Here is a 12,881-nt window from a genome sequence, read left to right on the forward strand (position 1 = left end):
TCTGCAAACATATTATATGTATTATCATAAATAAATCCTATTGATAAATAAATGTTTGAGTTGGAAATAAATATGAATTAACTTACGAACAAGAGCTCCTCAGTTCAATCCAATGAACAGATAAAACAACAGAAGCTAAACCCATCAATCGTAAATACACATACGTAACAAATGAAATAAAAGCCAAATTCAAGGTAAACTTTAATACAATAAATTCCCGTCCTCCATCAGCATATGGCACAATGTTTACACAATTAGGTCCGCGATAATCCAATCACTTTCGGTCGAGCGAGCCCGAATATTGAATCAACCCGACGTACTGATAACGTAGCTGTTTGCGACGCTGATGAAGTACACCCATACTGAAATAATATATATTTATTTATCTGTATTAAAATTTATTTATACTATGTAGGTAATTTATATTGCGGGTTTTCATCTGCAAGTTATTTCTATAGTTCATGTCTTATTCTGATGTAGAAACTTTATGACTGTAAAGTTTTATCCAAATCTATCCAGTAGTTTTTCGTAAAAAAGTAACAAACGTACATACAAACCTTAATATATCCTTGTAAATTTTCGCATTTATAAGAATACTTCATTAAGAAGAAGAAGGAAAAAACATCTTATAAAAAGTAATTTAAAACTAACAAATTTTGCACAAAAGGCTGCCTTTTTACTACACAGCAATCTCTGCCAGGCATCCTGGTAAAAGCAAACCTACAATAAATTTGTGAGTGACGCAATATACTTCTTTATTCTTTAAAGCGAGCATTTTAAGGGAACATTCCCGCTTCTGAATGATTAAAACATCAAGTGTTGGTGTACCCGGATTATTTTGGGACCGAAATAGGTTTTTGTTCTGGAATATTTCAGTATTTTTAATTTATTATTTATACAGCATTAGTTGACTTAAAGAACAAGGTACTTTTTTCTTATTTTTAACTTTTCTAGTATTTTATATCTTTGAATATTTAGCTGTTCAGTATAACGAGAAAAACAAAAAAAAAATATCATAAAATAGTTTGGCTATTGTTACTCACCCGCCTAAGCTTAAGATTTACTTACAAATTGCTCGTGTTTTGTTGATAATACAGTTTACCATAAAAAGGACAGGTTTTACGGTTAGATTATATATCTATTCATACAATATTATCTTAACTGACAGATAAGCTAAACAGAACAACAATAAGTTTAAATCAACGAAAAAGTTGTAGATTACTGAAAATTCTGTAAATAATATGTAAATTCAGCATTTATAAATGAGATATTAAACCGCTAGATAGTACTTTTATTTATCTCGGCCCTAGTTCCAAACTAAAATTCATGGCACGTACAAAAGTTGATTTGAGAGGTTTATTTACTGGGCTTTAATTTTGGGATAAGTGCATACATCAGGATTAGTTATGTGTATGTTTCGTTCAGTTCTATCTGCATTTGATAGCTTTTTAGTTTTTAGTGTTTATTTATGTTGATTTTGTAAAGTTGTGTAATTTATTACATGCTTTTTGGAGGTATTTTTTAAGTAAGTATATAGTGAGTAATAAAATCAGATTTATATGCATATATTATGTACTATAATACACAATAACAATGTATGTAGATGTATTGATAAATTTTTATTTTTATTGATAAGAACTGTAGATGTAATTTTTATGATAAGAATTTATATAAATGCAGGCAGACTGAAAATCAGCGCTGTTCGGGTGTTAGCCCACAGTATGGCTGAGTCTGTTCCGATTGCTTAATATCTGTATAATTTGTAGTTAAGGTAGTATAAGTTATTGTTGGCAATAAAGCTTTTTTTCTTTCTTTCTTTCTTTCTAATAGTGATATTTATTAAGTCTACCTAATATTTTAAATTAATCTTAACACTAGTTACAACAACGTCCATTATAAAGTAATTATTTCAAGAAAATATTATATGCTTTTTTCAGGTTATAATTTATCAACTTACTCTACGACTGAAAAAACCCCAAAACAGAGATAAATACAAAACTTCCCATACTCAACATAATAAGCAGTAAATAATACTACTACTAATAATACAGTTATTACCATAAAATGAAAGTTTAATTCGATTTCCCGTCGCAGTTGTTTCATCACACTAACACAGTGTAAATAACATCACGTCAGTTATTGTGGAGTATTGACAAGTTGTGAGTAATGGCTTTCGGCCTGTTAGTGTATAAATAGTGAAAATACTTGAATATATTCAATACTAACTGTACCCGAGAACGAACCCGCAACATCAAGTATTTCTATGCTGATGTAAAACCTATATTACTGTAAAGTTTCACCCAAATCCGTCCAGTAGATTTTTCGTGAAAGAGCAAAAATAATCATACATACATGATACATCCATCGTCACAATTTTATAATGTAAAGTGAGAGTTTTGTAATGGATACGTAAGTTCCTGAGATAAGCGCCTTCTAACAAACAAACTCTACAGCTTTACTAAATCATATTTGGATATATTTGAACTTTTCATCATTTTCCGGAGAAAGGCAGAAAAATGATGTCATTTGTGAGCTGTTTTTCATACGCCTATTTTTTCCAAGTCTCATAACACTTATAATTTAGACAGTAAGTTGTAAGGATTGTAATAAGATATGTTTTTTATTATATTGCTCAGACGCGTAGCGGTGGTGTATGTTATAAATAACTCCGTGAAAGAGGCTAAATGGTTGGAACCTAACGCCTAGGGCGCTTGACTGAGGAACCTACGGATTATACAAGTGTAATATAAACTTTTACAATTTTATTATAAACTTCTTAAATAAGAAAGTGGTGGAACTAAAATGTTCATTATATATTTAACTAGATTATCTGTAATAACAATAGATTAGGACTGCAATATTATTTTGGCCATATCTTGTAAATAAATCAAGTTTTTACATCACTAAATTACAGTTACGGGAATATCGAGAAAGTTCATTTACTTTTTTATCCTACTAATTTGAACAAAACTCGCTCGCTCACAATTAACAATACATATTATATAAGACAAATCTTGTACATACTTCTTCTTAAACTTTCACTTCTTTAGAAGCACAAAAACAATGTGTTTTACTACCTACGACAATAATCAACTTACAGAACAAATAAGCCACAATCAGAACGAGCAGTATAGACCCAGAGAGCCAGTCCATCCCAGCAAGGAAGCAGACGGGTTTCAGCAGACACTCACACGCAATCAGGAACACCATGACGAAACCCAACACTATGGCGAGGAAGGTCAGCCAGACGAACACTTGCACTAGGCCTTCGTCGTCCTGTGTATATACATCAAATTAGAAATGTATCATATTAATTTAAGTATAATTTATAATTGTAGGTCTTATAAAATAGGTACTTTTTAGATGATGACTTTATATGTAGTTGTAATATTTGGTTTAATAGTTTTAGGTTCACAAAATATATTTAATCAACTATTTCAAGCCATTAAAACAAATCATTGCTTGTTGCAAAAGTGGTAGATTTAAAAATAAATATAGTGATTAATCTGAGCATTACTATTATATGCTACTACTACATATAAGCACATTATTTTGAAAAATTAGTTAAATTATCGTAAGGTAAGTCCATAACGATATAACGATAATTGAAGCAAGAAATTGTATAATGATTCATTAGGAAGCGACTTTTAACATTTAAAATTCTAATCTTATCGTACCTATATATTATTTACTTTTAAGCTTGGTAAGCTAGTCTTTATTGCGATAAATAAAACAATCTAAAGTATTTAGAGAAAATAGCTCAGGTAAATAAATAATAGCAAAGTAAAAGCAGTCTGAATTCTGCCAGTGATCTTCAGCCGATAAATACGTGACTTCAATAATTTAAAGCGATTCTAGGTTGATAAAGCTTTAAAATAGCTAAAATAAATTTTATTGTGATGAAAAATCGCAATACAGTTAGTTTGTGCGCATGTTTAAACATTCATGAGTCAATTTTCAACTGAAATTGTGTTAGGTTGAAATTTGGCACCGTTCTGGACATTATTTAGAAAAGTAACACACACTTTTTGTTTTTTATATTACTCGTACACAATAAATAGTGAAGTTTTATTTTTGAAACTAATAGTAAACTAGTCAAAATATCTCGAAATCGAATCAAAATTTGTTCAAGTTTATCGACTCTATGTAGATTAATTTTTTTTATATTGTTCTAGATAAACATCAAAAAAGACTGAAACCGCTATAAAAATCATACAATTACATATTTACGTTCAAAAGGTTTATATTCAGTAGAAGATTAATATTTTAGTTAATGTTATTTAGCGCTAGCGATACAGATTATTTAAAATTTAACTCACCTGATTTTTCTTAGTTAGACATACGTATCTGCTCCAATAAATTTCATACAAACGAGCAATAAACAATACCTGCACGAGCGGAAAGCTCTATGTTCTTTATTTGCTACAAATGAAAATAATTTATCTTACTATTAAGGTCGCGAACAACAATATAAGTCCGGTTATAATGAAGACAGTGGCCATCGTGGAAATGCCGCTCGGAATGATCAGCCCGATTTGTGATACCGCCTGTTCTGGTTCTGGAAGGAATATTAATTGTCTTTTATAAGTTTGAGTGTTTTTTGTATGTATTGTATAAGTAGCTGTGCCCCGCGGTTTTGCCTGCAGTGCTCCGCTCCTGTTGGTCTTAGCGTGATGATATATAGCCTTCCCGGATAAATGGGCTGTCTAACACCGAAATAATTTTACAAATCGGACTAGTATTTCTTGTGATTATCGTGTTCAAACAAACAAACAAACTTTTCAGCTTTATAATATTTTGATTATTTGTATTATAGTTGTAACTGGTAAAGGACTTCATGGATCAGTTTCTTATTTTTATTTTACCCACTAGCTGTGACCCGCAGTTTCACCCGTATTATTTAGATTACATAAGCTAGTAGTAGGGTACTACCTATGGTGGGTGGTACCTATTTAGTTATTATCGGGAAAAGACAGGAAGCTCTCTAAAAGGAATGTTGTATTCCTCTTTTGCAAGATTAGCGCGTTAAAACAAACAAATTTTTCAGGTTCATGAATTTACAAAAATAAGAAAGATGAAGAATTATTAAAATTACTAATATCGTTCAAACGTAGATCCATTTTATTAAATAAATGAAATTCTAAAAATAGGCTTATTTTAATCACGACATATTTTATGTTTGAATAATAGATAAAGGTCTTTCACGACAGAGTTTTTGACTTCTAAAAGAAGATAATTAAAAAGTTAAATAATATTATTAAGAGGAAATTACTTACTCTGTATATGTGAGACGTTTTGTACTTTATTAGCATTAATGTTTGAAGACTGCTCCATCACAGTGAGCGTTATCACGCCAGTCATCTGTAAAGTTACTTGGTTGTAGCGGGTTCGAATCCAGCAGTGTTTTATAAGACTTAATATATGTGACATTTTTTTAAGAATGTCTGTATCAAATGATATTAGGTATACATACAATGAAGATAGTTACATAAAATTATTGAAGTGAAACATCTTTATCGGGGTTGGAAAAAAATTTAGTGTAATATTTTTTCGTTACGCGTGACATTTTTCCGTTACGCGCCATCTTGTTCTTATCCCTACCACGCGTGATTCGACGTATTTCTGTAAAGTTGCATATAGTAAATTATTTTTTGAAAAATAAGGTCATAAAGAAGTTTCACTTCTTATGTGTGTACACTAGTACACGCACACATTTTTTTTCTTAGACAAACTAATTAAGACAATTATTAAGAGGCCATATCGATTTTAGAGTGATTTTGACTTGTTTCTGTAATTCTTTAGGCGCTCGTTTAACAAAACTAAATTAGTAACAATGTGTTTTATTATCTTAAATTAAAGATTCATTCAATATCTAAAATATGTTCCAGACAATTTATTGATATTCATTGTCCAGTTTGTTTAATAGCCAATAACCTCGGGCGTGTTTCAATTTTTTCCATGCGGGACGTTCGTGTCTTTGTAGTTTACACGGAATTTAAAAGAAGAAGTTTTCATATAAAACTAGCGGTCCGGCCCGGCTTCGCCCGTGGTACATGTTTACGTTTTCTCTACATAAGAACCATCCTCGTACTTCAAGGAATATAATAAAAAAAGAATTATCGAAATCGGTTCAGCCGTTCTCGAGTTATGCGCTTACCAACATATTTTGCGATTCATTTTTATATATAAGATATACAACAGTAAAGACACTGAGACATCCTAAAATATGCTCGAGGCAATTTAAGTACTTTTATTCAAAAATTCAAAGAAAATCTAAGTTAAAATAGCCTTACTTTGATGAAATTTTATGTGTATTTGGCGTCGAATTTCTAAAACATACAACAGAGTAAAAAATAAATAAAAAATACACATTAAATGATAGATTTATGCTTAAAAATTTGCAATCAAAAAAATACATATTATATGATTTATGAAAGTAATGGAATATTTTAAAGTTCTCTAGAATTTTCGATTATATACGGGAGCGCAAACGCTGTTACGGCAGACCGCGCTCCGCGCTTTAGGGAGTAGGACGTGTTGCGCTGCTCCGTCAGACACAAAATTACTAAAGTACGTTTTTCCCACGCGCAGTAGGCGGGAAGCCCACGATATTAGATTAGAATTGGTGGAGTAGACGATAACGAGATAATAAGGTCCTATAATGTTTCCACTTTGAGCGCTTTCAGCCTTTGCTACTCGACTACACGATGATCGCGTTAAAACGTAAAAATACTAGCTTTCGTCCAGCGCAATTTTGTATTAGGACTCTTAATGTTCAACGAAATTGTTCTTACTGCTTTTTCTTTTTATGTTATGACTTAAATCACGCTAAATATGTGGAATTTGATGAAAGTTCATACACGTAATGACTCTTAATTACCCACAGACTCTACGTTAGGAATTCAGAAAGTTTCGAAGACTCAGTAATCATAAACTATCTAGACGGGTCAATAATCATTTCTATTCTATTATTATACGTGTGCAAGTTAGTGGATAATTTGAGTGTAATTTGGTACATTTATCGTAAAATTTGATGATTATTATAGGATTTGATTCCAATAATTTATGCATTTTTAACATACACATTACACGTATACATTATAACTACTTAATAAACTATATACCAACTAAAACCTTCCTCAGGAACCACTCTAATACTCTATCTTAAAAAAAAAAACCGCATCAAAATCCTTTGCGTAGTTTTAAATATTTAAGCATATTAATAAAACACCTTACTGGGACAAACAGACAACGAAAGCGACTTTGTTTTATGCTATGTAGTGATAAGCGATTTGAACGTGATACTTAACCATCACGAACATATCCAACGGGGAAAAAATGTGCGAAATCGGTGCAGTAGTTCCTGAGATTTGCGCGTGCAAACATACAAAACTCTTCAGCTATAGAAGTGCAGATATCATCACATACAATACACAGTACAGATATGAACAGCATCCCAACTCGCAACGAGACCACCATGCAACAACTATCCACTTCGGGAAATATCTCACACATGATCACAATTTATGTTTCACTTAAATAATCAAAATAAATAAAACGGCTACATTTTGGAAGTTGGCAGTTCGCAGTGCCCTTGTCACTTTGACGTCTTGAGGTCACAGATAATAAATGGAAAAGTTCTGTGACAATGATAACGTCAATTTCCTCTCCTTTGAAATCTGAATAGGCATTAGATTAGACGAGATAGTAAAACAGACTTTGTTTCAGACAATTACGAATTTTTAATTAACTAAGTCGTGACTAGATGTACTATTAGGTAATTCAGTTTTGGTATAATGAACAGTGAAGAGTGTAAAATCAATACACACTTTCTCAGGTCTCAAACTATCTGTAAAAAAATTATTCAAATCGGTTCAGTGGAGGCGTGAAGTTAAGACAGACAGACAGATAGTTTCGCATTTAAAATATTAATTATATGGAAGACTAAATAAACATTCAAGTTTGTTTAGCACAGTAACATTATCACCGACTTCGGTGAGCTTAGCATAATATTCACACAACAAGCATCTTTTGTTCCGTTGCGATAGACTTTAAAGGGAAAATATAAGTAAATATATTCTCATGGGAACGATAACAAAACTTTTAAGATGTTGTTCCTGTTTTTATTTACTACTAGCTTTCCACCCGCAGCTTCGCCCGCGCAGTCAAAGAAAACCCCGCATAGTTCGCGTTCCCGTGGGATTTCCGGGATAAAACCTATCCTATTTCCCGGGGTAAAAAGTAGCCTATGTCCTTTCTCGGGTATCAAAATATCTCCATACCAAATTTCATGCAAATTGGTTTAGTAGTTAAGGCGTGATTGAGTAACAGACAGACAGACAGAGTTACTTTCGCATTTATAATATTAGTATGGATTTGTAGCTATATTGAAGCTCCAATTAAATTGTCAAAGTAAGTTTGTATTTTTTATTTGCCTTATATTATCTTACTAGCTTACCGTCCGCGGCTTCGCCCACTTTGTCTAAAACCTAATAAATAATATACTTAAACCTTCCTTTTGAATATATCTATTTATTTAAAAAAACCGTAATTTTGAAGATTCAAGCTTACAAAGGGACATATGGACACAGAAAACGATTTTGTTTTTTACTATGTAGTGATTAACCTATAATGATAATTTGTTTATTCCAAAAAATTACACTACTTTTTATCAAATATCATAATCTTCACTTTGGTAGCGTTAGCTACTATTAAGTATTCTGTGACTTAAGTATAACAAATCTACAATAAAAGCCTTTAATTTCAAAAGAAATTTACTAAAATATTTACAGCACATAATCACAAGACAAATTCGTCATTATTGAGATACTTCATCGACATCCGGAGGCTGTTCACCACGATCATGAAGTACATTGTCACTGAAACATTATTTACTTATATTATTTAGCTGATCTAGTTGTGTAGTATATGTATATCTATACTAATATTATAAAGCTGAAGAGTTTGTTTGTTTGAACGCGCTAATCTCAGGAACTACTGGTCCAATTTGAAAAATTCTTTCGGTGTTAGATAGCCCATTTATCGAGGAAGTTTATAGGCATATATCATCACGCTAAGACCAACAGGAGCAGAGCACTGCGGGTAAAACCGCGAGGCACAGCTAGTTTTTAGATAAAATTAATTAAGACTTTATCTAAAAATAAAATTTTATTATATGTAAGACTTGCGTTTGCCAAATATTTTTCATCAATAAGGTAAGGTTTGTAAAGCAATTTGTCTTATTAGCGGAAAAGCATTCTTCAAACCAGCCAAGTTATAGCATTCTGTCCAACAATGGACTGGACAGTTTTCTGGCATCATTTCAAATGATAAATTTTGTAAAATTCATATAATTTGAAAAGAACGAGTACAAGTTTCTTTTTGTCTGTAGAAACTGCTTTCCAATTGGTTTTAAATATATATTTTTTGACGTTTCTTAGTTCTCAGAACTTCAGGACAAAACATGCTTATTTGAACAAATAAATGTTTGAGTTAACCAATAAACCTTAAACCAATAAAAGTTATACTCCAGGTGTACTTACAAAGAACAATAACAACCATGAGTCCGAGCAGAACGGCTCCCGCCACCACGCAGTTGCTATGCACGAAGAAACAGAAGACATCCAAGATAGCGAACAGCAGGAACACCGTGCAGCCGTAGAAGAGAACACCCCATTGGTAGATCTCGATCAGCGCTGGAAGGTTCTAGAAGGAATTTTATATTTAAGGGGTTTTTTCCTTTTAATTTTAATGTTTTGTTTTTTATAATGGTAATCTATTCTAATATTATAAAGCTGAAGAGTTTGTTTGTTTGAACGCGCTAATCTCAGGAACTACTGGTTCGATTTGACAAATTCTTTCAGTGTTAGATAGCCCATTTATCGAGGAACGCTATAGGCTATATATCATCACGCTAAGACCAACAGGAGCTGAGCCACGCGGGTGAAACCGCGGAGCGCAGCTAGTTTCATTATAAAAAGTAGCTGCTCCTTATAACATCAGCTATCTATAAGTGAAAGTCAGCAAAATCAACATCAACATCAACAGCAGGTCGTTGTTTGATAGTTAACATACACACAAAGCGCCGATCGCCAGCAGCACGCTGACGAAGCAGAGCAGCACGGAGACGGCTCCGAGCAGCACCTGCACTGCGCTCTCTGTCGCGGTGCTGTAGTATGACAGCACGGAGTCCATGTCCCAGAAGCCGCGCGTGTGGTTCACGTTCGGCGCGAAGAGTAGCCCGGCAAACTGCAGGACAAATTTCAAATTCAAATCATTTATTGCATACAGATACATTTTTACATATTGGCAACCTTATGCAGGTATTGCAATAAAATAGGACATATTATATTTAAATCATTTAAATTTTACAATAATCAGATTAATAATAACAATAATGATCATATATAATTTAGATCTGTCCGGAATTATACATGTAATAAAGTGGGTTTTTAGATTCGTAGGATAAGTTAGTTTAAGACGTAAATAAAAATATAATCATTATAATTGTTAAATATATCAACACAAATAAATTATTTATTGAATGTATCAACTTCTATCTTTTCTATAAATAGAGTATTTGGTAGAAGACCCTACGGTAAAACATAAATTGAACACTGTAATAGAACAGATACTACGTAAAGACGAGCCTGTATCAATGTGGAGTATTATTATCATTGACTTGAAAATAATTGAAACTTTGCATGTAGAGCAAACGAACATAGAGCTAGTGCAAGAGCATTCTTTCGTGATCTTGTAGTGTAAACGAATACTCTTACACAGTGTTGTTCAGTATTAAAATATTGCATAGAATCTTTTCGAACGCACAGAACAACGAAAGACTACTCTACGCCGTTTCACACTAATAGAATTTGACATAGTGGGGTTAGAATGAGCATTCGCTCGTTTGATGTAAATGCACCTTTACACAAAGATAGGTAGGTAGACTTTCTGGGTTTTAAGTTGGTTTATTGAATGAAGCATTTAAAAACATTGCTGAAACTGAATTATTAATAAGAAAGGAAGTTACGATCTGGCGTAAAAACTGAAATCTTAAACCTTAATAAAAACTTGTATAAGGTACCTTTTAAAGATTTGTATAAATTGAAAAACAATACCACTGTTACTGTTCATAGCAATCAACTGGATTTTTCCAGTTCCAAATTGTGTTTACGAAACAAAAATAACATTTTTATTTATAGCACAGTACAAGAAAAAACAAAATAAAATTCCCACACAAATTTCCATCCCCCATTTCGACTCCTTGGGGATTTAAAACTGCCGCACGTTTGACCTTTCATCTTTAATTAAAGTCAAATCCAAGAGAATGAATTGAACTGTGTAATTGTGAAAGCAAAATAAATTCTCATATTTAAAATAGTTTTACAAGCTGTCCTTGACTTGAAATTTCATCAAAATTGGTCTAGTTGTTATAGAGCATACTTAATCACTTCATTACATAGTATAAACAAAGTCGCTGTCTGTCCGTCCCTATGAACGTTAAATCATCAAAAACTACGCAACAGATTTTCATGAGGCTTTTTGTAATAGATAGAGTGGTTCTTGAGGAAGCTTTTAATATATTATTTGTAAAGGTTCTTATAAAGCGCGGATAGATAGGACTATTATATACATATATTGCTTGCGTATGTTGCAATACAAGAAACACGAAATTGATTCACCTACTACATATCAATAGAAAATTAACTTACAAAACAGAACAAGGCAATCATAACAGTGCCAGCTCTCAAGAAGCAGCAGAAGCAGCAGCTGATTACCGTTGGTAATCTGTCCATGAACTTCATTTTTACGATTTTATCCTCACTATTAATTTATTTATTGACAAAAACTAAGGTAAGAGCTTATAAACACATGGTAGGTGTTGTGACAGATATGATTGACGGATTTGTTTTTAATTTATTTCGCGTAGGTTAACTGCGTGCAGTTTTTTTAAAGTCAGATTTTACGTAAGTTTTTAATTAAGAGGATCTTTTGATGTAGTGTATTCTGTGAGTGTATTGTTATTTATACATCCGTTTCGAATGGAATTGCTGTATCTTATATGTGTGTGTGTGTGTGTGTGAGTTTTTTTTTATCTTTTTGAAGTGAAACTCCTTTATCGGGGTTGGAAAAAAAATTAGTGTTACATTTTTTCGTTACGCGTGGCATTTTTCCGCGTGATTCGACGTATTTCTGTAAAGTTGCATATAGTAAATTATTTTTTGAAAAATAAGGTCATAAAGAAGTTTCACTTCTTACGTGTGTACACTATAGTACACGCACACATTTTTTTTATTTAGGGATTTTTGTCCTAAAGGACGATGACAATCCCATCGTACCTTGTACAAATATTTAAGTGTGTGAGTTTGTAAAGTGTATAGTACCTAAACAAATAGTAAATATGTAAAGCACTCTAAAAATATTCTAATTTGTTACAGTATTGTTTATGTGTGTAGTATATATTAAATCAAATTTCTCTTATAGAATTTATTATTTTAATTTTTAACTTTAGTTTAATTCAAAAAAGTCAAGATTTAAAAAGTAACAAAAACATGTGTTAGTGTGTGTGTGTTTTTGTATACTTGTGTGACATTTCAATGTTTCATTTGATACACGATTCGTGGTACTTAGCAGTAAATGCTTAACATTTTAGCATTTGAAACGATACTGGAAACTCAACATCTAATAGGATAGGAGTCGAGTAATTTATTCAAATTAATTATAAATGAATGTTGTGTTTATTTGCTAACCGTACTTCTCATTACGCTTGAAAATGAACTGGGTTGTAATTTACGTGCAGTTCCGATTTTAATATAAATCATAGTTTACCTTTACAAATAATTAAAATTTATATGTCTGTTTGTAATAACAGTTTTCAATAC

General features: G+C 32.0%; 2 protein-coding genes across 2 annotated transcripts; both read right to left on the reverse strand.

Moving 5' to 3' along the window:
* Positions 1-306: 306 nt before the first annotated feature.
* On the reverse strand, positions 307-7,515 carry LOC149898078 (uncharacterized). The gene is made up of 5 exons (XM_090115384.1): positions 7,429-7,515; positions 5,277-5,361; positions 4,449-4,558; positions 3,099-3,276; positions 307-362 (listed from the first exon to the last, which is right to left on the reverse strand). The coding sequence occupies exons 1-5, from the start codon at positions 7,513-7,515 to the stop codon at positions 307-309; spliced, it is 516 nt and encodes a 171-aa protein (XP_089971510.1).
* A 1,284-nt stretch (positions 7,516-8,799) lies between these two features.
* On the reverse strand, positions 8,800-11,804 carry LOC149898079 (uncharacterized). Its single transcript, XM_090115347.1, has 4 exons — positions 11,712-11,804; positions 10,075-10,248; positions 9,543-9,705; positions 8,800-8,879 (listed from the first exon to the last, which is right to left on the reverse strand). The coding sequence occupies exons 1-4, from the start codon at positions 11,802-11,804 to the stop codon at positions 8,800-8,802; spliced, it is 510 nt and encodes a 169-aa protein (XP_089971473.1).
* Positions 11,805-12,881: the final 1,077 nt, after the last annotated feature.

Source organism: Colias eurytheme, chromosome 23 (genome assembly GCF_061535395.1).
Source record: "Colias eurytheme isolate Ceu_HAF_F1 chromosome 23, ilColEury1 Martin Lab GWU primary, whole genome shotgun sequence".
Classification (NCBI taxonomy): Eukaryota; Metazoa; Arthropoda; class Insecta; order Lepidoptera; family Pieridae; genus Colias; species Colias eurytheme.

Bases quoted from the DNA above. Each gene is read 5' to 3' on its own strand.
- LOC149898078 (XM_090115384.1), bottom strand. From the start codon at position 7,515: ATGTGTGAGATATTTCCCGAAGTGGATAGTTGTTGCATGGTGGTCTCG. The intron at 5,362-7,428 runs GTATGTGATGAT...GTAACTTTACAG, and splicing joins TCATATCTGTACTGTGTATT to ATGACTGGCGTGATAACGCT. The intron at 4,559-5,276 runs GTAAGTAATTTC...TATTCCTTCCAG, and splicing joins AAACGTCTCACATATACAGA to AACCAGAACAGGCGGTATCA.
- LOC149898079 (XM_090115347.1), bottom strand. From the start codon at position 11,804: ATGAAGTTCATGGACAGATTACCAACGGTAATCAGCTGCTGCTTCTGC. The intron at 9,706-10,074 runs GTATGTTAACTA...AATTCCTTCTAG, and splicing joins TGGCGATCGGCGCTTTGTGT to AACCTTCCAGCGCTGATCGA. The intron at 8,880-9,542 runs GTAAGTACACCT...ATAATGTTTCAG, and splicing joins CATGGTTGTTATTGTTCTTT to TGACAATGTACTTCATGATC.